Source organism: Haliotis rubra, unplaced genomic scaffold (assembly GCF_003918875.1).
Source record: "Haliotis rubra isolate DU_JTF1 unplaced genomic scaffold, ASM391887v1 Scf45, whole genome shotgun sequence".
Taxonomy (NCBI): domain Eukaryota; kingdom Metazoa; phylum Mollusca; class Gastropoda; order Lepetellida; family Haliotidae; genus Haliotis; species Haliotis rubra.
In genome coordinates this window covers 87182-115031 of record NW_025767135.1, presented here as the reverse complement: position 1 = coordinate 115031, position 27850 = coordinate 87182, and the positions used below count along the sequence as shown (strand labels likewise).

At 39.8% G+C, this 27850-nt stretch overlaps 2 protein-coding genes across 2 annotated transcripts in view; one reads left to right on the top strand and one right to left on the bottom strand.

Moving 5' to 3' along the window:
* The window catches only part of LOC124289850 (uncharacterized protein CXorf65-like), a 17266-nt gene extending 7395 nt beyond the window's left edge, over positions 1-9871 (top strand). Inside the window, exon 2 of the mRNA XM_046726526.1 lies at positions 8552-9871. Within this exon, the coding sequence (XP_046582482.1) occupies positions 8552-8868 (317 nt within the window). The 3' untranslated portion in view covers positions 8869-9871. The remainder of the gene's footprint in view (positions 1-8551) is intronic.
* On the bottom strand, positions 9861-27850 carry LOC124289849 (CDAN1-interacting nuclease 1-like). Its single transcript, XM_046726525.1, has 9 exons — positions 27823-27850; positions 23958-24015; positions 23331-23406; positions 21508-21587; positions 20901-20950; positions 20155-20222; positions 13133-13198; positions 10802-10907; positions 9861-10252 (listed from the first exon to the last, which is right to left on the bottom strand). The coding sequence occupies exons 3-9, from the start codon at positions 23386-23388 to the stop codon at positions 10099-10101; spliced, it is 582 nt and encodes a 193-aa protein (XP_046582481.1). The 5' UTR covers positions 23389-23406; positions 23958-24015; positions 27823-27850; the 3' UTR covers positions 9861-10098.

Below are 27850 nucleotides of genomic sequence, written 5' to 3'. Positions count from 1 at the left end.
GAGTAATCGCGATACGTTCCAATGAGGACACTGTTATATCATGCCGCGAATGTCAAATCCTAATGTTTGACACACATGAGTATTGTAATTCATTTGGTACCAATGCGTTCAAAGATTCTTGGCGAACCATAAACACCACCCGCCTTGTGGCATTTGCACTATCAACGTTCAAAACACGACACTCAAATCTGACTCAGCCGGCCTACATAAACAGGCTGGGCAATATGTCATATTGCCTGTTGTGATAACACAAGAGTACATGTAATGAATGCTTCGGAAGGACGCCAAGGCCAGGCTTCACAAAGCGATCTTAGCGCTGAGGTGACTGTAAGTCCCTAACCTTAACTTACACTTAAGATAGTGTGAGCGCTAAGATTGTTTTGTACAACGACACCCTGGGCCAGGCTCCACAAGGCGGCCTTAGCGCTAAGACTATCGTACGAAGTTATGATCGACAAACGGATGTCACAATCGACTTAGCATCGATATCGTTTTGTGGATTAAGGTTCAGACGCAATGTGACAAGATCAGGATTATTCACGAACTTGCTATTTTTTTGTGTATGGATGAGTAAGTCAGTTTGTTTTCTCGTTGTTTTGAAGAGTCCCTGTGTGTCAGTTTAATATGCTGGGAAACACTCAACTAAGTCTCTCGCTCATATTACCCGTGAAGATGTGGATCAGAATGGGTCTTTTGCAACCCATGCTTGTCCTAAGAGGTGATTAACGGGATTGGGTGGTCAGGCTTGCTGGCTTGGTTGATGCATGTCATCTTATCCCAGTTGCGTAGATCATGATGTCAATCACTGGATTGTTAGGTCCAGATTTAAAATATTTACGGACCGTAATATAGCTGGAATATTGCTGAGTGCGGCTTTAAACAACATGCAAGCTCTCTCTCTCTCACTCCCTCTATCCCTCATACATATGTCAGTCGACTTTCCGGATCTGTTCGCAATGGGATGATTAAGTTTTGATTTTTTTACCAAGTCACGTAAACCACTTGTCATCGCTGTTTTTCTTTAAACCACAGAGAGACCATATATTACATACTGGACACATGCAGTGTACATCACAGCGACATCTTTGTTTCGACATTCCCCACTCCAACTCCAAACAGAAATATTCTGAAGTAAGAGGATTGTGATCTTGAGTAGAATAGAGACCTCTGTACTACTATCTTGGTAACTCGAGAAGTCCTTGCGACAATCGAGGTATATCCATAGTTCCAAGAACAGAGGAATGCTACTTTTAGACCACACCGACGCTTAGTGAGGGAGAATGGTTTTATGCCGCTTTCAGTAACATCGCGGCAACATTGCAATCAACGGCACGACAGCGAACACTTTAACAACATGGCTACCCGACCACCTAGTCACGACAAGAATCATTCTGAATCACACAATTTCGTTTTCGACTTAAACAGTGTGTCAAGATGAGTCAACGAGGCTTCACTGCATTTTACATCATACATGTCTTCATTTATGTACAGGGGCAGTGGGTAGCCTAGTGGTTAAAGTGTTCGCTCGTCACGTCGAAGTCCCGGATTCCATTCCCCACATGGGTACAATGTGTAAAACCCATTTCTGGTGTCCCCCGCCGTGATATTGCTGGAATAGTGCTAAAACGGCGTAACACAATACCCACTCACTCATTTAAGTACAAGGGACACGGGTGACTGTCATCGAAGCCGCTGCAGAGTTGTCTCCCTTTGGCACACCAGAAACCTATGATTGTGAGTTTGAATTCCAGTTTTAGGCTTTTCTCAGCTGTTCAGTACCATCACCGAAAGGGTAAACCAATGAAACCTGCATTACTTCGGGATATCCTCCCACATTAAGCTGTCACGTCGTGAGATAGTCGAAATATAGCAGCTTCAAACCCAACCCACTCACTTACTTAAGCGCAAGTACTTTTGCAACCTACTCAAGTTCCCATAACGATGATAAACTGATTCATTCATTCGTCACATGGAGATTAGCTAGACACCGGATCTAGACAAACCTTTTGAAAGTAAATGACTTCTAAGCACTATAAATTCCATACTACCACGTATAGAGAACGTCTGCTTAATGTCGTCTCGCAGAAATGTTTTTGAAACCACGGGAGGTCGATCGGACATAAATAACCACTCCCGCATATTTCGGGATTACAAAGGGCTTAATAAATTGGCCATTTCACATCTAACCTACCCTTGCGCTTTGTGAAAGTGTTTATTCATAGCCATGTCCACATGTACTGATCTGAACAGTGGGAGTGCTTTGTGACGGCGCGGAATAGAGGTAAACAATGTGAACGTCTCAACCCCTATATGTTCATTATGAAGTTGTAGGAGCTCTGGTAATAATAAATTTCTATAGACAGATAAGGACATGTTTTAGGCAGGTGGTGTGTACAAATGGACATTGGCCATATGTAGAGATCAGAATCCTCCTCCGATCGTTGGTCCAAAACATGGGTCCTAATTTTCTAATGCATAATGAATACAACTAAAATATGCTTCTCAAATATGTATAGTATGAGCAGAAATTATTGAGAATTTTAGGAATATGTTGAATTGGATTTCTAGTATAAACAACCTTGACCAGCTATCAAGTGCAAGTAACTCCGTTAATCCTTTTTCATTAGTTTGTGAAGAGTTATCCCCCTTTGTTTAATTGCTAGCAGACGACATTTTCAGTGATCCTCAGTATGGATGATTTAGAGAAGAGGAAGTTGATTTTAGAGTATTATAACAAGGACATCAGATCAGCTAAAGTGATTTCAAGTAGAACAGGCATCCCTTTGTCCACTGTTTATCGTGTTTTGAAAAATATTGCAAATGGATATGGCATTGAACACCAGGTAGGCCCAGACAATTGATTGTCTGTGACAGGAGGCGGCTTGGTATTCTTGTTTCTAAAAAGAAACGAAGGGGTTTAGAAAACTTAAGGCTGGTAGATAGATTGATAGAGGAACTGTGGCTGTCTGTAAGGAGACAATTAGAACTGAGCTGCATGCAGTGGGCTGGCAGAAAAGTCGAGGAATTCCATCACCGATCATGAAACCTGAACAAAAGGAGCGAAGGTTGAACTGGTGCTTACAGCATAGAAATTTTAACTGGGACAATGTGATTTTCTCAGATGAAAGTTCTGTGTGGCTGTTTCCTAATACACTGAAATTCTGGACCAAACAAACTGAAAAACCTTTGTATCAGCGCCCAAAGTACAGTCCGAAATTTAACGTGTGGGATGGCATATCTGTGTTAGGGGCAACGCCCCTCTGTGTATTGGAAGGGAATATGAACAGTGAGCGGTGCACAGATATTCTCGAAGGACATTTACTTCCATCTGCTCACGTTTTCTATGGAAATGTTTGGATTTTCGAAACAGGACAACGACCCAAAACATCGTTCAAAGCATTCACAGGCCTGGTTTCGGACCCAAAATATGACATTATTTGATCGGCCAGCTATAGCCCTGACCTAAATCCAATAGAAAATGTTTGGGGACTTATGAAGGAAAGAGTCAATAAGAAACATCTGACAAATATTGCTGAAATGAAAGAAGAGGTGGTCCGATATTGGGACAGCATGGACCACGACTTTCTAACTTCTTTGATCAGTAGTATGCCCCGCCGCATTGAAGCCTGCATTGCTGCCCATGGTGACTTGACAAAATACTTACTGTTCAACTGTCTTTGAATCTGGAGTTATGTTCTGCTAATATTCACATTTAATACGCGAGTAATGAGTGAAAATTTAAAAAAATTACAGTCTTAAATTCTCAATAATTTCTGGTTGTACTGTATGTTACAGTCATTGACTCAATGTGTAAAATGTGTGTCAGTGTGTGTGATGACCTTTACAGTGAACTCACTTCCGTTGTCACTCTGCAGAATCTAGGGTGCACCAAACATCAAGAATCACAATGGATGAGGGTGATAAACATGACTTAATTAATCTATTGTTTCACTTCATAGGGGCCTCCTCCCCAAAACCATTGAAACTGACAATCTGTCAAATAAATCGACTAACCTTTCAGGCAATTTGTAAATTGAAGGAGAGAATCAGGCAATTTACAAAATGCCCAATTTTACACATTGACTGTAACATATATACTTCATACACGTAGAGATTACGGGTAAGAACAGTTTTGTGACGTCACCACTCGAACTGGGGCACGAAGGCATCCAAATATACTATTCACACTTTGCTAATGATCAAATCATGGATTTAACAGAAAACTATGATATGGGGACAAATTTGGTTTAAATATCTAGGCTTATTGTAAGCATGGTTCCTTTGTTTCAATATGTCATGGCATCTTGTGGATCCCATACCTGCTATTGACAGGTGTTGTTAATTTCTCAATGACTCGTTCCATGATTTGCAAAATGGTTGATTGGTGGCATGAAAACCATTTTTATAGTTACTCATGTATCAAGTGCTTAATGTTAGAGTAAAGTGACTGTTTGCCTAAAGAGGGGTTACCATATTATTATTTATCCAGTTTTAAATGGATACAATTTCAAATTATAAATCTACGTAATGTTGTGAATTTTGTGATCCTTATCAAAGTGTGAGTTTTGAAAAAAGTCGGTGTCATTTATCGCCAGTCAGTATCGTTCGAGCTGTATACAACAAGGCCTGTACAGACTCGAACCTGGAGCAGGGAAACAAGTAACTTGAAGCATAAGAACCCACCATCAGTTATCTCCCTTGCCTCGGGAAGACCTTGAGACTGTGCCATTTGACAGCAATTACACGCCACGTTACTGAGACTGGTTCCCATTCACTGGCTTTAACAACACGATTTGTGTTTGTTTGTTATCAGCAATATTCCAACTATGGTATAGATCTGTATACCAGAGCGGCGGTGGGGTAGCCTAGTGGTTAAAGTGTTCGCTCGTCATGCCGAAGACCCGGGTTCGATTTCCCACATGGGTACAATGTGAAGCCCATTTCTGGTGTCCCCCGCCGTGATATTGCTGGAATATTGCTAAAAGTGGCGTAATACTTCACTCACTCACTCAAGTTGTATGACAGTGGTCTGTAAATATGTAAGTATGGAACAATATTGAAATATTGCAAACAACGTCAAACTATACTCACTCACTCACTGTATACCAGGCAATCCAGAAATGGATTTTCATCACCTGCCCAAGTCTTCTAGCATCTCACCAATGAACGCATTCTCCAGGGGCGGTGGCAAAGACAACAACAACAAACAAAATTAAAAATTTGAAAAAGGTTAAGTTAAGTTTCTATTTCCTGTTCTCATTAGCAAGTCTACGTGCCTCACGTGAATTAGATGAAATCGCGAGTCTATTGTTATTCCGTTCCGGCACCCCCACCGCCATATCAACTTACACCAACCACATTGGCGGCAAGGCTCTTGTTGCTCACTGTTAGACCTTGAGTTAATAGATAGACGATCTGCTATTGTTAAAATCTCCCGGAGAATGCCATATCTTCCGCTGTTTGGAAATAATATTGGAACTTCAAACACATCCATGTCTGCCATTTAGAAGCACTTAAGAAGCATGAATACAAGGTTAATGTGTTAACACAAGGCTTTCCTGAGCCAGACAGCATATTTGTCTCTACTTGAGGCAGTGTCAGGGTTCAGTGGTAGAAGCAAATACAACTGTATAGGTGATTGATGATCGGGTTATTGGAGACGCAGTCCCGTGGTGGTTCGGGTCATGTTCATATGGAAGTCTATTAGTGCCACAGTCTGTGCTTTTTTAACATCCTCACATTTTAAACATTAACATCTACGAAGATGTTACTTTCATATACACGTGAATAAAACGAATAAATTATATCCATCGTTTGTTCAGTCAAACAAATTGGTATCTCAATAATAAATTCCAACAATAACATCTAACAATATAACTAAATCAAGCTACGGTCGTAACTTCACATCACAATATGACGGTCTCAGTAAGGATACGCACCACTATATCCTATATGATAATGAAAGTATCTTCTATTTGGAAGAACTTAACTCTACGAAGATGAAAGTACACTGTACGTAGATGTTTGTATCTTCAACCTATATGAAAGTATCTTCTGTTTCGAAGTACGTAGATGAAAGTACACTGTACGTAGATGTTTGTATCTTCAACCTATATGAAAGTATCTTCTGTTTGGAAGAACGTAACTTTACGTAGATGAAAGTACACTGTACGTAGATGTTTGTATCTTCAACCTATATGAAAGTATCTTCTGTTTGGAAGAACGTAACTTTACGTAGATGAAAGTACACTGTACGTAGATGTTTGTATCTTCAACCTATATGAAAGTATCTTCTGTTTCGAAGAACGTAACTTTACGTAGATGAAAGTACACTGTACGTAGATGTTTGTATCTTCAACCTATATGAAAGTATCTTCTGTTTGGAAGAACGTAACTTTACGTAGATGAAAGTACACTGTACGCAGATGTTTGTATATGCAAGTATCTTCTACGTAAATGTAAGTATCATCTACGAAGATGAAAATATTTTCTACGTATATCATAAAAACGTTTAGACTGTGGCTCTAATTCGCTTCCATAAGTTCACGTTCTGGGTGACGAATATGAACAAAATGTTCGCATGTAACTACAAATGCAACTTGGCGTATCCTTAGAACTCCAGACAAGATTCTACCAGAGAAGGTCCGGGTTCGAATATTGATCTTCAGTAACCCATGCTTGTCGTAAGAGACGACTAACGGGATCGGGTGGTCAGGCTCGCTGACTTGGTTGACACATGTCATCGGTTCCCAATTGCGCAGATCGATGCTCATGTCGTTGATCACTGGATTGTCTGGTCCAGACTCGATTATTTACAGACCGCCGCCATATAGCTGGAATATTGCTGAGTGCGGCGTAACACTAAACTCAGTCACTTTCTCCAGACCAGATTCTGTCAAACAAGTGTTATTTATGTACAACAGTATATCACATTTCAGTGACAGTGGACTTCGCACAATATTTAGCCAATACGATCCTTCATACTCGCAAGACCAAAAACGAAACAAAACAAAACAAATTGATCAAGAGCAAAATACCAACGTATGTGCCTGTCTTGTTTCGTCATGTAAAGGCCATCCATCATGTTCAGAGTGTGACATATTGGAAAAGCTGCTTTCATGAAAATCAGTACCAAATTCTATTTCCTGTACTACTGGGAAATATAGCAAACAATCTCCTCTGATTTGACAACATTAAAGTGGATTGTATGAACGTTGTCACGTTGTCGACATCTGCCGACAATGAAGCTATTATCTAACACAACAACGCTGTGCATGCAAGACAACAAACAAGTGCTTGTTAGGCAGTCGCCAAGGCCATGAGGTAGCATAGCACAACGAGATTAACCGGCATGCATGAACATACAAGTAGACTGAATTATATAACCAAGCCTTTAAGCGACACTCACCCTTTTCTGTCAGGATCATATTTCAGTTTAGTGCTTAGATCTCCCTAACACCAATCGAACCAATGACAGGCCATTAATTTACATGGAACAATTTGTAATGGGCACCTGTACATATATTTATGGGATTTACATGGAACTGTTGATATATGGCAGCAAGTTAATTGTTGTCGACAAGATGTGTAATATCTTTCCACATGAACTATAAGATCAAGGAATATTTTCATGCTTATGCTGTGATGCATATAATCAGACCTGATAAAGTACCTTTGACTGAAAATTTCATACTTGCAAACATATCTTGTCACAATACAGAAATATTTTATGTCAAATGTGTGTGAGTTTATGATTTGGAATAGGACTCAAAATAGCAATATTCTGGTTTCTGGTGTCCCCTGCCATGATATTGCTGAAATATTGCTGAAAGCTGCGTAAAATCAAACTCACACTTGTGCCAGTCACCCATTAGTCTATCAGGATCACCAAAAGGGTGTTCAAACCCAATTCTTCCCCGACCGCGTCATACCAAAAGACGTTAAGATATATAGTACTTGTTGGTCCCTGCCTGGCGCTCGGCATTAATGGGTACAACAAGGACTGGTCGGCTCGGAGTCAGTATAATGTGTGTGAGTGGGGTATTCATGCTTCACTGCGGCATGGTATCTCAGTGGGCTAGCACTATAAAACCAGCTTAAGTCTGGGCTAGTACAAGCAGCCACACATACACACGCATGCACGTCGTCATATGAGCGAAATATTCTCAAGCACGACGTTAAACCCAATTTCACCTCACCTCAAACCCACTTCACACCGATTATGATCACTGGTCTCTCAGAACCAGTTCTGATTAATATATTAAAATCAGTGTTAGAAACCATCCACTTCAGGATCTGATTTTGCAGTAAGACATGTCCACTTAGCAACAATCCTGATATTTTCTAGCCATGGAGCATTTATAGTGAGCTTTATATTATCAATAACTTCACTGACTTACAGCTTTATCTTAGCTACATAATCTTGTTTCAGATAACATCTAAGAAAATATTGTTTAGTTGCTTTTTGGCATAATCTTTCAAACAATCTTTGGAGATTTGGAGCACACTTGCTGTGAGTAATGTCATATATTCTTGCTTGTGTTCATTCCAGGTCTGGTGAAAGATCTGGACCTCCACAAGAACGAGTACGCCACCAAGTTCTTGGTCTCCCACACCACCTACATCCTGGTCCAGAAGGAGGTGGTCTCGGACAACGAACTGAGCCCCGGGGACAGGTCCTCCACTCCAACCCCCACCTTCCAGTACATGCCCCTCCTGGAGGAGTACGCTAAACAGTTCCCCAACTACCACGTGCATGTCCAGGAGGTGGAGAAGAAGAAGACGCGCCGTACCGGCAGCAAGTCTCCAAGTCCTGCCGGAAGGTTGAGGTCACAGAAGACGTCCAAGAGGGCATCACGAAAGAAGTGATGGGGATGCCTTGTTCAGGTCCAACATACAGTTCTATACAACATGGCCAATATTTACACTTCCTGTTTTTAATGCAGATTGTACCTTGATTTGTAAGGTTGTGTTTTGTATGGCTGATAATTTATTGATATGCTATCAAACTGTGTGTCCAGAAATATGAAGAAGTGTGAATGTCAGGATGTATGATCTCAAGTGTCAACGAACAGTCAATCAATGAATACGTGTCAAATATCTAACTGATTGCGTTACAGTCAACACAACATTGTGACAATTTCTCTGATCCTGTTGATGTTCAGATCTCAAAGTTTCAAGTGTATATCCTGTCTGAATAACCATGTCCTTGTCTTGTCTGGCCAACAGCGGTCATTTTAAATCCTTAAATATACACTGAGAAGGAAGTACTTACAGTAATGACCCACTTGTCAATTGTCATATTCACCATAATATGTGCCCTGGGTAATAAGAATATTGAAGGGGCAGTTAGTAACTGGGTTAAATTTCTTGCCTAGATCAAGCAGTTGTGATCAAACTTCTCAATGTCAATAGACATAAATGATTTTCAATAACAGTTACCAGACAATTATATTGCTCTCCTGCACCTCCTGAAACTATCTGCATTATACCCCCAAAAATGTAGACTGTCATAAATGTACAGTTATAACAGGATGCATTTAATTAAAAGAAAGATTACTTTTAGGTTGGTCTGAACGTTTGTGTGGGACATCTCATTAGAGCAATTAGAGCAGGGCACTTAGAGCACTTATTATGGTGAATATGGTATGTCAATATTTAGTATTATTATTTTTGTTTACAAAAGGAAAAACCAGTATAACACTAAAAGTAATGTGCTGTTTCTAGCTAATGAAGTTGATCAAGTTTTGTTTAATATTGACAAACAAGGATATAGCTCCAGTTCTATGTTATTTTGTACATATTTGTAAAAAGTGTAATATGAATTATTGTTCATGTGATATGAATTAATAAAACGCCAATGTTTTGCAAATACTATTTTCACTTCATTTACAAAGTATGTTTTCAGTTATGTTACAAAACAACTTTCCTTCTCCCCTTGTTGTGAAGTCAACTTGTTTGGGCTTATTTACAGAACATCTGGACAAATAAATTTTCATTATATTTCTGTACTTCATCAAATTTAACAATTCAGTGTATAAGAATAAATTGTCACACCAATTCATCACAGTTACATTTTTGTAAGGGAGATAACTCTCATCACTTTCCCTGCCCTGTGACTTCCTGTTTGAGCAGAGGATTCATTTTAACAATGTTTTCTGGGAAACTGTCTCTCAGAATGATTCCTTTGTCCTGGTTCACATCCAGTTCCTCAATAAATCCAAACCAGTAGATCACCATGCCAGGGCCAAATCTGTAAAATATGGGTAACAGCAGTTTCAAAATGGAATAATCAGAAGAAGAAATATGATCAGGGCAATTCAGCTCATAAGATTATGCACTCCTATGATGTGTAACAGTGCAAAGTGAATTATAGTGCCTGTACCACTCGTGTGAGTGAGTGAGTGAGTGAGTGAGTGAATTTAAGTGATAGTGTGGCAGGTTTGGGCATAAGCAATGGAGGTTTTAGATGTTTATTACTTGAATCAATCTCATGAACATGGACATGATGCAGACAAACCCAGACACTGGAGAATCCAAGATCTTAACTCACAATCACAGGTTTCTGGTAGTCCCAACAAACAAAACATTGCACTGGGGTCCTTTAAACATTGTTAAATCACAGGGCCATACTTGCTTGCATCTCCCACTCTGGGAAGAGGGATGACTAAGGTCCAGCATATTCATCACAAGCTGTATCAAAATAGGATCCTGTTCACAAGAACCAGCACACTGAGTTGAGGAATTATAAATAACAGCAATAGCATACAAGCTGATTGTTTCCTGCAGATGATAAACATACCTATTCCAGTAGGCCCAGAACTGGTCCTTCAGGTAACCTCGATGACTCATCTCATCTCCAAACGATGCCTTGCTCTCTACCCAGTTCACAATATGTCCATCGACAGCTGGAAACAATGTATATTTCACATTCCATAAGCAAATAATGGTGCAAAAGCTTTGAAGATATTGAAACCTGTGTCTGTGAGAGGCAAACCAGTGGTTCATAGCAAGAGCAACTATCCACGCCCTTCATCACCAACTATAATCCACATCATACATCACCACTATCCATGCCCTTCATCACCAACTATAATCCATGCCATACATCACCACTATCCATGCCCTTCATCACCAACTATAATCCATGCCATACATCACCACTATCCACACCCTTCATCACCAACTATAATCCACAACATACATCACCACTATCCATGCCCTTCATCACCAACTATAATCCATGCCATACATCACCACTATCCATGCCCTTCATCAACAACTATAATCCACAACATACATCACCACTATCCATGCCCTTCATCACCAACTATAATCCACATCATACATCACCACTATCCACACCCTTCATCACCAACTATAATCCACATCATACATCACCACTATCCACACCCTTCATCACCAACTATAATCCGCCATACATCACCACTATATCCATGCCCTTCATCACCAACTATAATCCACATCATACATCACCACTATCCATGCCCTTCATCACCAACTATAATCCATGCCATACATCACCACTATCCATGCCCTTCATCAACAACTATAATCCACAACATACATCACCACTATCCATGCCCTTCATCACCAACTATAATCCGCATAATACATCACCACTATCCATGCCCTTCATCAACAACTATAATCCACAACATACATCACCACTATCCATGCCCTTCATCACCAACTATAATCCACATCATACATCACCACTATCCACACCCTTCATCACCAACTATAATCCACGCCATACATCACCACTATCCATGCCCTTCATCACCAACTATAATCCATGCCATACATCACCACTATCCATGCCCTTCATCAACAACTATAATCCACAACATACATCACCACTATCCATGCCCTTCATCACCAACTATAATCCATGCCATACATCACCACTATCCATGCCCTTCATCAACAACTATAATCCACAACATACATCACCACTATCCATGCCCTTCATCACCAACTATAATCCACGCAATACATCACCACTATCCATGCCCTTCATCAACAACTATAATCCACAACATACATCACCACTATCCATGCCCTTCATCACCAACTATAATCCACATCATACATCACCACTATCCACACCCTTCATCACCAACTATAATCCACAACATACATCACCACTATCCATGCCCTTCATCACCAACTATAATCCATGCCATACATCACCACTATCCATGCCCTTCATCAACAACTATAATCCACAACATACATCACCACTATCCATGCCCTTCATCACCAACTATAATCCACATCATACATCACCACTATCCACACCCTTCATCACCAACTATAATCCACGCCATACATCACCACTATCCATGCCCTTCATCACCAACTATAATCCACGCCATACATCACCACTATCCATGCCCTTCATCACCAACTATAATCCATGCCATACATCACCACTATCCATGCCCTTCATCACCAACTATAATCTACGCCATACATCACCACTATCCACACCCTTCATCACCAACTATAATCCACGCCATACATCACCACTATCCATGCCCTTCATCATCAACTATAATCCAAGCCATACATCGCCACTATCCACACACTTCATCACCAACTGTCAACATAATGCAGCCATGTCATATTTTGTATTATTACCTATGAGGGCGAAAAAATTGGCGTTAATATTTTTCATACGATGCCCTAGGGCAAAATATCACTTTGTCATAGTGACGTGACGTCATGAACAATGCTATGACATCACATGTCTTCAATGACGTTGCATTCTACAGGTGGCGATGGCGGGTAGCCAACCTATGTTTGACAGTAGATTTGGGTTTATCTTCCTCAATTTGACGACTTCGGTAATAAATAGAATATAATATTCGTGAACATATCATACTATGTTTACGACACGAGTGCCTGAATATCGGTATTACCCTCGCTCTCGCTCGGGAAATACCAACATTTCAGCACTCGTGTCGTAAACATAGTATGACATGGGCACTCATATAAAATGCTCTATTTCATTAATACTTTATTCAACTAGTATGATAATTATTGAGTTTGTGGGCCTAATCTTAGCTTGGGAGTCATATACGGGGACAGATGAGTAAAGATTTACCAATTGGAATCTCCAGTTTGACATCAGGAGTTTTGTCATAGCCTCGCTCCCTCATCTGGTCTTCCTCTGTGTACAAAGATGTAATTTTTAGAGTAAAATTGATATTTTATACTTATCCTGACTCATGCTCTTTTGCTTGTCTTCTTCTTCTTGCGAACATAGTGGAACACTTGTATCTCCTTATTTGAAGCCCCCTTCAAAATAAAATCACTAATTGGTACTCACCACGAGTTGCTCCCCTTTGTCTCCCCTGGCGGGAAAAGGTGTCGCCACCCTCTGGCCATGTGCTCCACTCTCTCCTGATTTAGCGAGCCCAACACTTGAATTTACAGGAAATCCAAAGTGTTATGTGGGAGGATGGGAGGAGGCTAACCTCATGAGTCAGGATAAGTATAAAATATCAATTTTACTCTAAAATTACATATTTTTCCTTATCCTGACTCATGCTCTTTTTGTAGCATCCTACGGAGCAGGAGGTGGGTAACAGAATACTTTGGATTTATAATTAGTGATTTTGTATAGATATACTGTAATATCCCCTCACGGGAACTTCATGAAGGCTTAGATTTAGGATGTTTCCTGTATAAAAAAACCATAGGTTTATATAAAGCCATTAAAGGGGAATTACATTATGAATATATTGAACAATACATATAAATTATATATATATATATATAGGTGACTCTGATAGAGGCACTGAAATGACTATATCCAAGTATATGCTTAAGGTTGAATACTTAAGCTGAACATATATACATAGCCCTAAAACTCCGTAGAGTTATAAGCTAGATGAGTATGTATAAAGTACATATTAATCTTGTGAGGATAATATTTTAACGCCCTCAGGGACTGTCAGTTGCTGAGCGAGGACCAGTGGTCCGAAATGGTGAATGCCAGAGACATCTTCTGTAGTGATGTCTCTTAGGTAGTGATTAGCAAATACCATGTTAGATTTCCAATAGCATCCTTCCATAATCGTGTTCAAGGAACAGTTACCGTGTAGAAGAGGGTAGAGGCCAGTGCCCTGATCTCATGTGGATTTGATGCTGTTGGTGGGTCCAAGCCTGCTGCCTTGTAGGCACGAGGAGAATGACAGTCCTTATCCAAATAGATATTGTGGTCCGTGACACTTCTGTTTGATTAAGTGGCGATAAGGGGATGAATAAACGTTTGAGAAATCTTCTCCTTGTTTTGGATCGTCAGTAAGTATAAATAAACTTTTAAGCTCTTACCGGACACAGTGATAGGTCTTGTGTATCTTGTGATCGAGAATAGAGGATAGCGGGATGTGGAATAATCTGTCTGGTTGACCTGGCAGTTGATTTTTGCAATGAAATCCCATCTTAATCCGAGGGTGCTGTGTTATGATTGTCATCAAACTGTATCCTCTCGTAATCCAGAGCGTGAATTTCAGACATTCTTGCTGCTGTGGCTAGCGATAGCAGAAACAATGTTTTCTGTGAGAGAAATTCAAAGTTTGTCGATTCCAAAGGTTCATAGACCTCACTTTCGTGAGGTGTTGTAACACTACATTCAGATCCCAAGCTGGGGCGTGGAACTTCCGCTTTTGGTCCTCCAATCGGAAAGCTCGTAGTAAGGCCAGTAACTCTGGAGATCTTGTCAACTTGACACCCGTTCTCATGGTGATTACAGAGCTAAGCGGCAAGATATGTTGATATCGTTGAACCTTTTAAATGTTTGTTTTGGCGTAGGTAACACAAATAGTCTGCCACTTGAGGTTGTGAAGCCTCTCTTGCTGTAAACCCTTTCTTTGTTGCATAATTTCGAAACTGTGCCACTTGTCGTCGTACAAGTTCACGAGTTGAGTAACGTAAAGGCAAAAGCGTGACTGCTTTTGCCGCCCTGGCAGAATATCCTCTCTTGTTTAAACACATTTGTATACAGTCCATACGTGTAGTTGGAACATTGCTGGGTTTCCGTGCACTTGTTTGGTGTGAGGATGAATTAACAGGTTTGGCCGCTTGGGTAGCTCCAGTGTTGGTTGACCGATTTCTTGAATTAGTATGGAAAATAACGTTCCTGGCCGACCAGTAGGGCGCTGACCAAAGTGAGTTGTAGGCTCTGTGTTTGTCTGATTTTCTGTAATACTTGGGTATTATTGCTGGCTGGCGGCGGAAACGCGTGCGCATTGAGAGACCTTCCCATGATAGACTTAGAGTCCGTTGCCCAAGCTTGGGGGTCTGGGACTGGTGACACGCGAATGTCGGTAGCTGATTGTTGAATCGCGTGGCGAATAGGTCTATTAGCGCCCTAATTGCTTGATTATCTGTGCAAAATTTCCTGTTGATCATCCACTCTGTCGGTGATGGTAGATGAGGCCGAGAGAGAAGCGTCTGCTAGTATATTTCTGGCTCGGGAATGTGCACTGCTCTGACATGTAGATTTAGATCTTGTATTAAATCGAACAGTTGAAAGCTTAGGTTCAAAAGGTTCATCGAACTTCGTTGAGCCTTGCTTGTTTATGTAGAAACGCCACTGTCGAATTGTCTGTATGGATCATTAGGTGGCGCATTTTGTAGAAATGTGCTCCAATGTAGAATGGCGTTGATTACAGCTTTCATTTCTAGACTGTTTATATGGAGTTTGCATTCTTGCTGATTCCATAACCCTGATATCGTGTGGTTGGTGAGATGAGCTCCCCAACCTTGGAGTGACGGCGTCTACATACAGATGGGTTTTGTATTCCTGCTGCTAAACAAATCCCGCCGCAGACATTCGATTTCTTGGTCCACCATAGTAGATGTGGTCTGAGATGTTTTGGTAGACTGAATGGTTGTACATCGTTGAGATGTGCGTTGATGAGGACCTGTAGGGGACGTAACTGTAATCTGCCTGTGACAGTCATGTCTTGGGCTGATGTGAGAAGACCTAGTAGGCTCTGCCATTATTGTCGCAGTGGTAACGGAGAGAGTAGAGCTGGTGGAATGGTCTGTTGTATCTTGAGCCAACGGTCTTCTGGTACCATAATACGGTTATGCGATTTGTGATGAATCGAATACCTAGGAACTGTAGGTCTTGCGATGGTACTAGGTCCGACTTTGCGTAAGTTTACTAACCAACCTAGTTGTGTTAGTAGCTTTATGATGTAATTTAACTGTAGTTTGAGGCGCAGTGGATCTTGATCTACTTGTATCCCGTCGTCGAGGTAAAAGCGCACTGCGTAGCCCTTGACGATGTAGAAATTTGATAATCGGTTTTCGTTATCCTCGTGAATAGCCAGGGGCTGATGATATTCGAATGGAGTACTTTCCACTGGTAATGTAGCCCTTCTAGAGTAAATCGTAGGTATTTCCTGGAATCGGGATGAATGGGGATGTGCAAGTAGGCATCCTGTAGATCTATGCTGCCCATGTAGTCCATAGGGCCGAATCATCTGGCGTAACTGAGAGGTAAATGTATCATCGCGAAACTTCGGTGGTTTGCGTAGATAGTTCTTGTTGAAAAAGCTCATGTTGTAGATGAGTCTGTATTTCTCCGTGGAGTTTTTCTTGGGAACTAGGAAAACTGGGGAGTAGAAACCTGGTTCGGACGTTTGCTTGATCTATTACTTCTATGGCCTGTTTGGATAGGAGTGATGAAACAGCCTCTTTATCTTTGGTAGTTGTTGCGCTTTGTAAATCGAACTTGGGGGGTTTGATTGTCAGCGGAGGCTTGGCCTGTAGAGGGATACGAAATCCGTGTTGAATAATGTTGGAGACGTAAGGGTCTTGCAGTATTCCCCAGTTTTCCCAGTGTAGTTGGAGGCGTCCACCCACTTGAGCTGGTTGTACTGGAACGGCTGGGGTGGAAGACTCCAGTCGTTCGAACCTGTGTTTCAGCGTCTATAATTGCGGGAACCTCTGGGTGTCCTGCCTCTTCCTGATCCTCCTCTATAGTTGCCATATGGGCGTGACAAAAAGAATCTTTTACCTCTAGAGCTGGCTATCTTCCTGTCTCTTGCTCTTTGTAGGCCCGTGAACTTAGATCTGCCTGAGTATCTTTGTGAAGTCTGACGAATGGCGCTGGCTAGTGTGTCCATCGATCTAATCATAAGGACTTCCCTGGAATCTTAGAGACTTCCTTGGCGACCTTGTCGATTTCTCCGTCAAAGATGGATGTTGTCGACCACGGGGCTGTATAAAGTGGGGCTGTAAAGTTCTCCCCAATTACAGGGAGGCGAGGAGGCCTTGACTGACGAAGCTAAGGTCGAAGTGCTGCTGAAACAGATGTAAGATGATCCGTTAAAAACTGCTGATCTTTCTTTTGCATAAGTAAGGCAGAATAAATCATTCTATCATCTTCCGTCGTGGAATCCGGAATCTAGTAATAAGAGTCTCATTGATCGTCCCTAGATCTATTTAACCCAAAGAACATCACGATCCCGTCATGGTTTCTATATGAGCCAACTGCGATCATCCATCTTGTAAATCTTGTTCTTTACATCGCTGATGATCTTATAGTTCTCATCGATGTCCTGGGCCTTGTAGAAGGAGTCCATGTTATCGCGTGGAGAACTTCTTGGCTTGAAAGTTGGGCAGATGTGGTATCTGCACTTTCGTAGCTTTCTGGAAAGCTGCATCTAGATTCTGTGGCACTGCGCCATTGTCGGGTCGATGTCGGGGTAGAGTGATTGCATCTGGATCATCTTCCTTCATCAAATCACGTCTGAGCTGTATTGCCACTTTTAGATGGTGATGTGAGATCTAGGTTATTGACCATCCAATATCCCGTATCTCTGCATCAGAAAATATGATTCCTCCATCATCCTCAAAACCATCATCATTAATAAATTGTAGATGCTCTTGGGACTGCGTGTAGCTGTCTGTATATCTGATGAGGTTTGTGGCGATCTAGTTGACTTGTGCTAGCGGCTCTATGTGGAGATCTGATGGGTGATCGACCTGGTGATGAGCGGAGTGGAGATCGTCTATGGGATGATCTTCTCGGAGACTTGTGAGGTGAATGTTGATAAGCTTCGCGAAGCTCTTCCGGCAGTCCCTCGATGTTCTTCTAGGCGATGAAGATCTGGAATCATATATGTCGCCGAATGCCTTCGCAGCGAAGCTTCATTTGCGTCGGTCGGGGGATCGATGATATGACCTTCGCGAAGGCTTCCGTGATGTCTGATGGTCTGAGTCCATATCTAGAGATGAAATCGAAGATGGTGATGATCTCTCCCGCCGCCGCGAAGGCCTTCGGCGCTGTACATCTAGGTCCTTCGTCAAGGTGGTGCGGGACTTCGCTTCGCTGAAGGTGACATCGTCTTGGCTGCTCGTTTCGTTGACGGGGGTGCCTCTGGGGTGCTGTCTCACGTTGGAGCCTTCAGCTGGCTTTCGGACCCTGCTTGCGCAGTTTGTAGTGGTCCTCCATGATGTTCATAATCTGCCGCATCATGTCTTCTGGGATGATCTGTAGGCGAAGTCGTCAGCGTCTTTTCTGCGATGATGGGGTTCACATCAATGGCGATCTGGCGCGTCGGTGTGTAGAGGCATCAGGCTGCATGGAGATCTCTGCAGAAGTCACAGTCGCTGACACCGGTCGCTTCTTCTGCCGTAAGTCGGGATGATTATCGGCTGATCATCGTAGAGGCCCAACTCTGCTGCTGGAACGATCTCGGCGAGAAAGTTCTTGCTGTCTTCGTGAGATTTCCCTTTGGAAGTCTGCGCTGCCTGGGTGTCCTCAATCTGCGTTGAGGCGGCGATGAGGCCCTCTTAGACTTAGTCTGCAATGGCGGGATGTCTGGGGAGGCCGGTCGTTTCTTGAGAATAACGGACTTCGTCCACGTTCCTCTGCCGCAGAGGTCTCTAGCAGAACACCAGGCGGAGAGGGTCGATCGCTAGCAGCTGACTGGAAGGAATATCTGGACTCTCTGCCATGTTTTGCCCTTGTTTATGCGTGATCTATCTGCATGCGTCTTAAGGCCTTAAAGATGATATTTATTAAATGCAGAATGAGATAAATTAATGCAGTAACTGCAGCGTGAATTAAGCGCTGCACGGTAGAACAACTAGGGCATATTACATGTGGATCGGAGGCAGAAAAGCGTAATCTACAAATCGTACAGATTTTCATGAGCGTAAAGCTAGCTGAACAATCCGCGAATACACGTGAATAAACAGTAGAAATACGATAATTAATCAATACAAATAGTAAAGGATACTAGCTATACCTCTATAGTAACCTATGAGAGGTAAAAACTAAGAGATTATCAAAGGATATGTGTGTAAGGAGACACAAGGCGCTCTCACATCCTGCTCACTGGGCGAAGAAGGAGAGAGTGGAGCACATGGCCAGAGGGTGGCGACACCTTTTCCCGCCAGGGGAGACAAAGGGGAGCAACTCGTGGTGAGTACCAATTAGTGATTTTATTTTGAAGGGGGCTTCAAATAAGGAGATACAAGTGTTCCACTATGTTCGCAAGAAGAAGAAGACAAGCAAAAGAGCATGAGTCAGGATAAGGAAAAATAAAACATTGTACTGACAAGTATTGTATTTTGTACTAATGTATATTGTATCTTGTACTGACATGCACTGTATCCAGTACTAGCAGACATTATTACCAGTACTGTCAAGCACTGTATCTAGTACAGACATGCATCATATCAGTAAAGAAGACAACATCTTACACAAATATTCTCTTGGCAATTTCAAATATGTGGCATCAAGATATAGCAGTAACTGAATTGTAATTCACAGTAATTGTGTATGACAACATAAATCTAGTCTCTCTGTCTGAAGGTATTTGTTTCACACTAAACGAAATGTAGATATTTGCTTCTATTTACTAAAAGACATATTGACTAATATGTTGCAAACATTCATTCCATAATCACTCAGCCATAAACCTAAATTTAATTGTCTGGAATTTGTATGTGACAACGCTAATATTATTGTCACAGCAGGATCTATGGCCAACTACCAGTACGTTTTACTACATACATTTGCTGTGACTTAGACTCTAGGTTTCAGTCATTGTTTTTGTACTGTAGCAACAACTCACAAAGACAGAAGAAGAATCTTACCAATGTAGGACAGGCCGAGCTCATCCAAAGTCTTTGTTAGCTTGAATTCATATTCATGGCCAACAGAGCTTGACATATCAAGGATCATACACTCTGTCAGATCATGAGTTTCATACTGAATTATTTTACAAAAAGATTTGGTAAAATGAAACAAGTCATTTTATTCACTTTAAATATTGACTGCTACAAATGTTACAAATTATTGAATCTTCCTGGAAAGCATATTTGTCTGCCTTATCAACATTTAACATAAATGTCTATCAAATATACACACTGAAAAACATTTGTCGTTCACTGTTTACAAATAGTAACTCTCAATAAACCTACTGACTATGTTGAACCCCATCAAACTAAACAAGAATATTTATAAAAAATATCTACAAAAAGTAAAGATCATCTTCATAAGTTACACCACAGACAAAGTGTAAAGGCTGTTTTTGTTGCCCCAGGGGAGGTAACTCTAATGTACTGAGGCAGTGTATGAAATAAGGCCCGTCCGACCGCCCAAGACGGGCTAGATTTCTGACGGACGGTCTAATTTTACAGCAAGCAAGCCCGATGGTCTGGTAAATATTTTTAGATGTCCCATACATCTGAGAAAATTCATCATATCTTGGTGTCTGGTCTGCTTAAATCCATTTGGGGCTGGTACCATTTTGAAGTTACCAGCCCTGATGTCTGACTTGGTTTCTGGCTTATTTCATACACTGACTGAGGGCAGTCCTAAAGCAAAATGTCAAGGATACCGCTTAATACTTTCCACATAGGGTCCATAGTAGTCATCACACACAATAGACTGAAAGACAAAAAACAGCCTTGACAAGTGAGACAGATCCTACATCATGTCAGTCCCATACTTCTATTGAATATATTTGACAAAATAATGATATAGTTTTTATACTGAATTTCTGATTTCAAGATCCTGCAGGCCCCAGTACATAAGCACTAACACCTACATTTCAACAGAGATGTGATTCAGCTACCTAGCTGGTAATGTCATTTAAGATGAAACATGCACCAAATATGTAAGCCCTATTAAATTCCAATATATCGATGGTGCCTTATGCCCTTAAGAAACATGATTACTGAAAATTATTAGAAAACAAAATTTGATTGCTTTTCTCCCAATCAAGAAGTTTGTCTCACAGTCCCTGAACCACAATATTTTCCCAACCTTTTTAATATGCAAAAGCTTGAAATCTAGATTTACTCAGTTTCTGAATCGCAAAGCTCACTTGGGCTCCTTTTTCAATTTAAATGGAGTTATTTGATTTCTTCCAAAATTACATATTTTAGGAGACAAAGCATTAGTTTACCAGTCACAGACAAAGTTGACATGATACATATACATACTTCAAACACTTCCCTGGCCAGGACTGGGTCATCGATCAGGTTGGGATCCTTCATCATGCTACTCACAGTGCTCTTGTGAACTGAATAGATGCAAATTGTCTTGTATCAGTACCCATCAACACCATATACAAAAACAATGCAAATTGATAATTATATTCCAGGATATTTGTTCCACAATTATGCATCAGATTTCTAAAATTCATGATGATTATTTTCAGTTATCTGTACAATCTGTATGATAGCTAACATCTAACATTCAAATACTAAATAGCAGTTAATGGACATAAATGTGGTAGACAGTCATGACATTGTAGTTCATCTGGTTTTATATAAACATATCCTTTCAGCAGATTTAAATGTCATCAATAGTTAAAAGAGGAAAATAATAGCACTCTACATTTCCAAAAGACAAAACAGTAGTAATGTGTTTATGTTGGCTCAAAAGCTGGAAATCATATCTAGTTGATCATAATGCATCAGACAACTCTGTGATTTGTTTGCAGAATTTATGTTCTAAACTTAAACAAGAAAAAATTGTGATTCAATGAGAAAAGCGTGGAAGAGTCATCTCACTGCAATATATTGAATGTTGAAAACACAATAACGTTATCAAGTCAAGCAACCTGTAAGTCATCTGTCTATTCAAATTCAAAACATCTATGCAACTATGAGATGCAGAGTGTCCCAATGAAACACACATATGAATCAATTCTATGAGCCAGTGGATAACTTCATGTATTACAATATCATCATGAAAAGCAAAATGTACCTAAGTTCAAATGTCTCTAAACACAAAATAAACCAATAAAATAAAAAATAAAAATATGAGATGCACACCATTAGAGTCCCAAGAAAGCCCATGTATAAGTTTATTTAATTCCACAGGCGGTTATGGTGGAGAAGTGGATAGAATACATTCCCTGTTTTCGAGACGGACGGACGGACACGAGGGTAACCTATATGCCTACCCATATATGGCGAGGGCATAAAGATGCTAACAAACTATCATTACATTTGACACAGTTCACTATTTATTACTGTTAGAAAAGCAAAAGTGCCGACAACGTTATTGATTCATTAACCTGTGCTGTGCCGTCTCCATCCTTTCTCACACACCTGGCTGTCCCTTTCTCTGCTCTCCTCCCTCGTAACAAATAGTGAACTGTGTCGATATTTAATGATAGTTTGTTAAACAACTTTTTTATTTTTAGGACATAAATTCTGCAAAAACCTCACTAGTTGGTCTGATATTTTGATTATGATCAGTGTTTCATTGAGTATTTTATGTTTATTAGTTTTCGAGTTAGATTGCAATTCATCGGTCCGCTTTTGAGCCAAACGGACTATAGTAATGTAACATAAACAATGATTATTGAATTTGTGCGCCCAAATTTGTATCATATCTAGTTGCTGCTATCAATGGTGGTGGAATAACTTCTTTTGATTCAATGAGAAAACGTGGAAGAGTCATCTCCCCTGCAAGATATTGAATTCAAAACAAGAGTGAATGAATTTACCATAACTCTGTGTCTCTGATGAAAGCATGCATTCACATGCTCACACATACACACACCCCACACACACATTTATTGTACACACATACTCACACACCCAAATACACACACACACATATATGTATATGCACACACACACAGAATCAATGGCACACATCCCATCAAACTCTCCTCATTTCTATGATGTTAGAGAGATAATTGCCCTAAAACCACCAGTTCCAAAGCCAGGTGCTAGATAAACTGATTTTAACAAGCTCACATAACTAATTGGATAAAATTGGCTAAACAGACGGCTTTGTCAATACTTACCACTCTTTCCTCCATTTTGTTCAGCCAAATGTTTATCAAGAATTCTGCGGGCTAACATGGATGCATTCTGATCAGTCTGTAATGAAAGACAGTTGAGTTGTGTTTGTTTTGTTTGTTGCTTAATGCTGCACTCAGCGATATTCCAGCGGTTTGTAAATAATTCAGTCTGGACCGGACCAGACTATCCAGTGATCAACAGCATGAGCATCAGTCTACACAATTGATAGTGTGTCAACCAAGTCAGCAAGCCTGACCACCCAATCCTGTTAGTTGCCTCTTACGAAGAGCAAACCTAACCTGGATCTTCACAAGTTTGTTTGTGCAGTGAGTCATAGAGGAGATATGATTATCTTGAGTGAGTGAATAGGGTTTTACATCACCTTAACAATATCACGCCATATCATGGCAAAGATTAACAAGAATATGAATGTCACAAGATAGTGATGATCTGGTGAATCGAAATTGTGGTTTTGAATTATATAAACAAATGGTTTAACCACTAGGCTACTACACCAAACAGATCACAGAAAAAGACAAAAGTATATTTATAGTGACAAATTTTACAAAATTCACGACATGATTTACCCCTGCCCCTCCTCCACCACCTCTTCTCCACCCCTCACTTACATTGTCCGCAATTGTGAGCAGAATATGCTCTTGTTTGGCTTCCACTCCTGCCAGGTAGCTGCAATGATGTACATAATTTTATTATTGTGGCGTCACGGCCAGAGTTAACAGTTACTGTTCAGTATTACCTGATGATGGGGCCAGAACAAGCCCTGAAACGTTGTACTCGAGAATAAAAAGAAGATGTAACCCAGAAAAAATCTCTATGTTCATGCAATGATGTATTTTTACATACATATATTTTAGAAACCTTTTTAAGTTGGGTTGTTCAAGGTAAATCCTGACCAATAATAGCATCTTTAAATTCTTTAAAAACTTGAAACACTCCTTGTTAACTTTTCTGAAAATAATTGAAGAAATATATTTACATTTGTTTTATGTTACTGCAACAAGAGCAGCATAACTTTGAATAAATTTTCGAATAAACTGTTACACATTTGTTAAAACAGATGCATGGTTAAAACAATATGCATGGTTTCTCTGTATACATGGTTTTTAAAACCAAACTTACATGTATTTCACAAAAGCTTAAAGGTCACATAAACCCTAGGGGGTTAAAATACATAAATCACTAACTGGCATCGTTATAAATGAAACCCCGTCATTAAAACTACTCATTTCGACCTTTAATAGACTTAAATCGACCTTTTTGACAACAGTGCACAATTCTCACCCGCGAACGAAATTTCAACCAATCAGAGCGGCGCGACTCTGTGACGTCATATGAGGAATAGCTTTGAGGGCCGATGCAGAATTCATCTACATTTTAGGGGTAAATTATCTTGTTTACAGGCTTGTATAAACCTGAAATCGTGACAATTGTTGTGGAAAATGAAAGCTATATGTTCTCACAATCTACTGGCATTTAATTTTGTCTCCTGCTTTGCCTAGTTTCCGAGTTACAACTTGTTTTCATAGACGCTTCTGTCACAATTGATTGGTGTCGTTAGGCCCTATCTGTATAATGACTGATCCAAATTGATCCCATTTCTGTGTTTTTTTACCTCGATATTTAATCATGTCATGTAAAATCTGTTTGTATTCTCAAAACAGTGTCGGCCCATAAGTTTTCACATGCAATACAGCAATTAATACTCCCTTGTTGTAACCCGTGTTAGGTGGTATAAACCTACACATGTTATTTGTCATCATTCACTTGATGGTCAGTTAATGAATTTATAACAGGTATAATTAGTGGTAACACACTTAGATTACCCGACAAAGGTTCCCATTTGGCATTTCTTGTGTCTGGAGTAAATATTCAACATTATAAACATCGATCAAAGGATTAACCGATAACACGCTGATTGATTAATTACTTTTATCTTACACAGCCGGATTTGTCAAAGGTAGTGTTTATGTATGTAGATTTACTAATCTATACTGAATACACTCTGCCGTGTCGGTGTCTGCGTAAAAACAACGTCCTTCTTTCAAAGGATTAACCCGGCAATACATTGATTGATTGCCCATTATTGGCTAACTAAATTACTGTTTTTAATGAAAGGCGGACATTATGCAATTAGTTGCCAGGTGTGCTATCTTGGGTGACCAATGAGACTATACACCAATACCTGAAAAGATTTATCACTTTTCGTATATTAAACTGTTAAAAGACACATCATTTGGAACAGTTTTGTGGATATTGATGGATACATTCCTCAAACAAGGTAATGGCCTGATATTGTTCCTATAACTTTAATCTGTTTTAATTTTAATATTTGCATTTTGTTTTTATTCATTTTATTAGTAGCATTCAACAGAATCATTGTTTTCGCCGTGAAGTGTAATGAGACAGACAGATTTATCACTTTTTCGTATATTAAACTGTTAAAAGACACATCATTTGGAACAGTTTTGTGGATATTGATGGATGCATTCCTCAAACAAGGTAATGGCCTGATATTGTTCCTATAACTTTAATCTGTTTTAATTTTAATATTTGCATTTTGTTTTTTATTCATTTGTCGTAGCATTCAACAGAATCATTGTTTTCGCCGTGAAGTGTAATGAGACAGACAACATACACTAGGGTGTGTGTGCGAATTATGATTCACATTGGCAAACTATAAAATGTCTAGATATTACAGTTCTGTTATAAATTCACTATAAGTATCAGCAGATCGTCAGCTTGTTATTTAGTTTCAAAATGCATAAAAGTATGATAATAAACTAATTAGGATTATAAGACCAAATATAAAGACGCACATTGACTAGTATCTACATACTGGTGAGTGGACATTAACCATGTGAATGTAGCAAGAAATGTATCGCGCAGTATTGTGACTTCGACCCCCACCTCGCTTCCGTGGAAGAAATCGTTATGTTATAAGTTGTGTCATGCAAAATCCTTTTGGTTATGATTCCAATACATATTTAATTACGAGTAGAAAGAAGTTTTGATTTGCTAACTTGATGAAAACAAACTATAATCTCATTAATTCTAACAGACTTTACGATTTTCAAAAATGGCGAGCCCTGTCGGGAACATCCGCCAAGTCTGTGGATAAATGCTATTTAGGTTTGTTTTCACCGAGGTTAAAATCAAAACTACTTTCTACTGGTAATAAAATATGTATTTTATTGATGGCCAATAGGATTTTGCATGACATAGCGTATAACATAACAATTTCTCCTGGCAGCAAGGTTGGATGTCAATATAATACTACTTACAATATTATTGTTACTTCGACCACAACCTCACTTCGAGGAAGAAATCGTTATGTTACAAGTTGTGTTATGGAAAATCTTTATGGTCATCAATCATATACATATTTTACTATAACTAGTAAGTAGTTTTGATTCTTTAACTTCCGTGAAGCGATCTGAACACAAGTAAGATATCGTTTCAGGCTTCCAGCAGCTAAACAGCGCTCACAAACATAACCCATTTATACGAACTGCGGGGTCCTGTGGAAATCTGTGCATGGTGACACCATCACCCGACCCCTAGGGGCAATTGACGACAAAGCAGCGATTAGGCATGTAAATGCCGTTCATGTCGAGAAATCAACAAAATGATGAAGCGTGCTACACACTTTCTATACAACTAACTGAAAATGCGTTCCTCATATGGCGTCACTGCAGTGCTCTGGCGACAGAGTTGCATTAACCTGTCTGTGGTTTTGGATTGGCGGGCGAGGAAGCAAGCGACTTTTGGCCACTTTTAATCGCTCGGTATTAATTAACCACAAGTTTTTAAAGAATAAATTTGGTGTTCCGCATAAGACTAACCACAAATCTTTCATATGTAATGGTTAAAAGAGTAACAAAAAACAAAGTTTAGTGGGTCTTTAATATGTTTAACCAAACTGAAAGCATAACTTTATCATTGACACTATTGTATACATTTTTTTAGTCTCAATACTAAATATACTGTCAGTATTATTAATACTGTCAATAATAACAATACTATCAATACTTTCAATACTGACAATAACACAGCACATCATCAGTGTCAACTACTTCAAACCATATTTTGCTGTCAATCTATTTCCATGTGGCCATAGAAATCGGTAACGCATTGATAGTTCTAGCAATCATGACACCCAATAGTTTCCAAACAAAATGTTTCAACCAAGCACTCTGCACTCTTTCATCTTTTCTTATCTCTTTCCTCATCTCTCCTTTCTTCCCATCTTTCTAAAAAATTTTTTCATATGTTGTGTATGTTGAGGTTGAATACAGGCTTCCACCATATTTCAAAAAATGTTTGAATCGAAAAATACTGTAAACATGAAATGCATTTTCTGTAATATTTGAATAATAATAAAAAGAAATAAATAAAAAAATTTAAATAAATAAATAAATAAACAACTGTTTCAACCAAATACATCATGTTTTGAGCATATCATAAAACACATATGCATTGTAGTGGTTCAAGACTCATGGTT

Coding starts and splice junctions, on each gene's coding strand:
- LOC124289849 (XM_046726525.1), bottom strand. CDS start 23,388: ATGTTAGCCCGCAGAATTCTTGATAAACATTTGGCTGAACAAAATGGA. Junction 20,951..21,507: donor TGGCCAGGGAAGTGTTTGAA/GTATGTATATGT, acceptor TTTGTCTTTCAG/TCTATTGTGTGTGATGACTA. Junction 13,199..20,154: donor GCTCGGCCTGTCCTACATTG/GTAAGATTCTTC, acceptor CTTTGTACACAG/AGGAAGACCAGATGAGGGAG.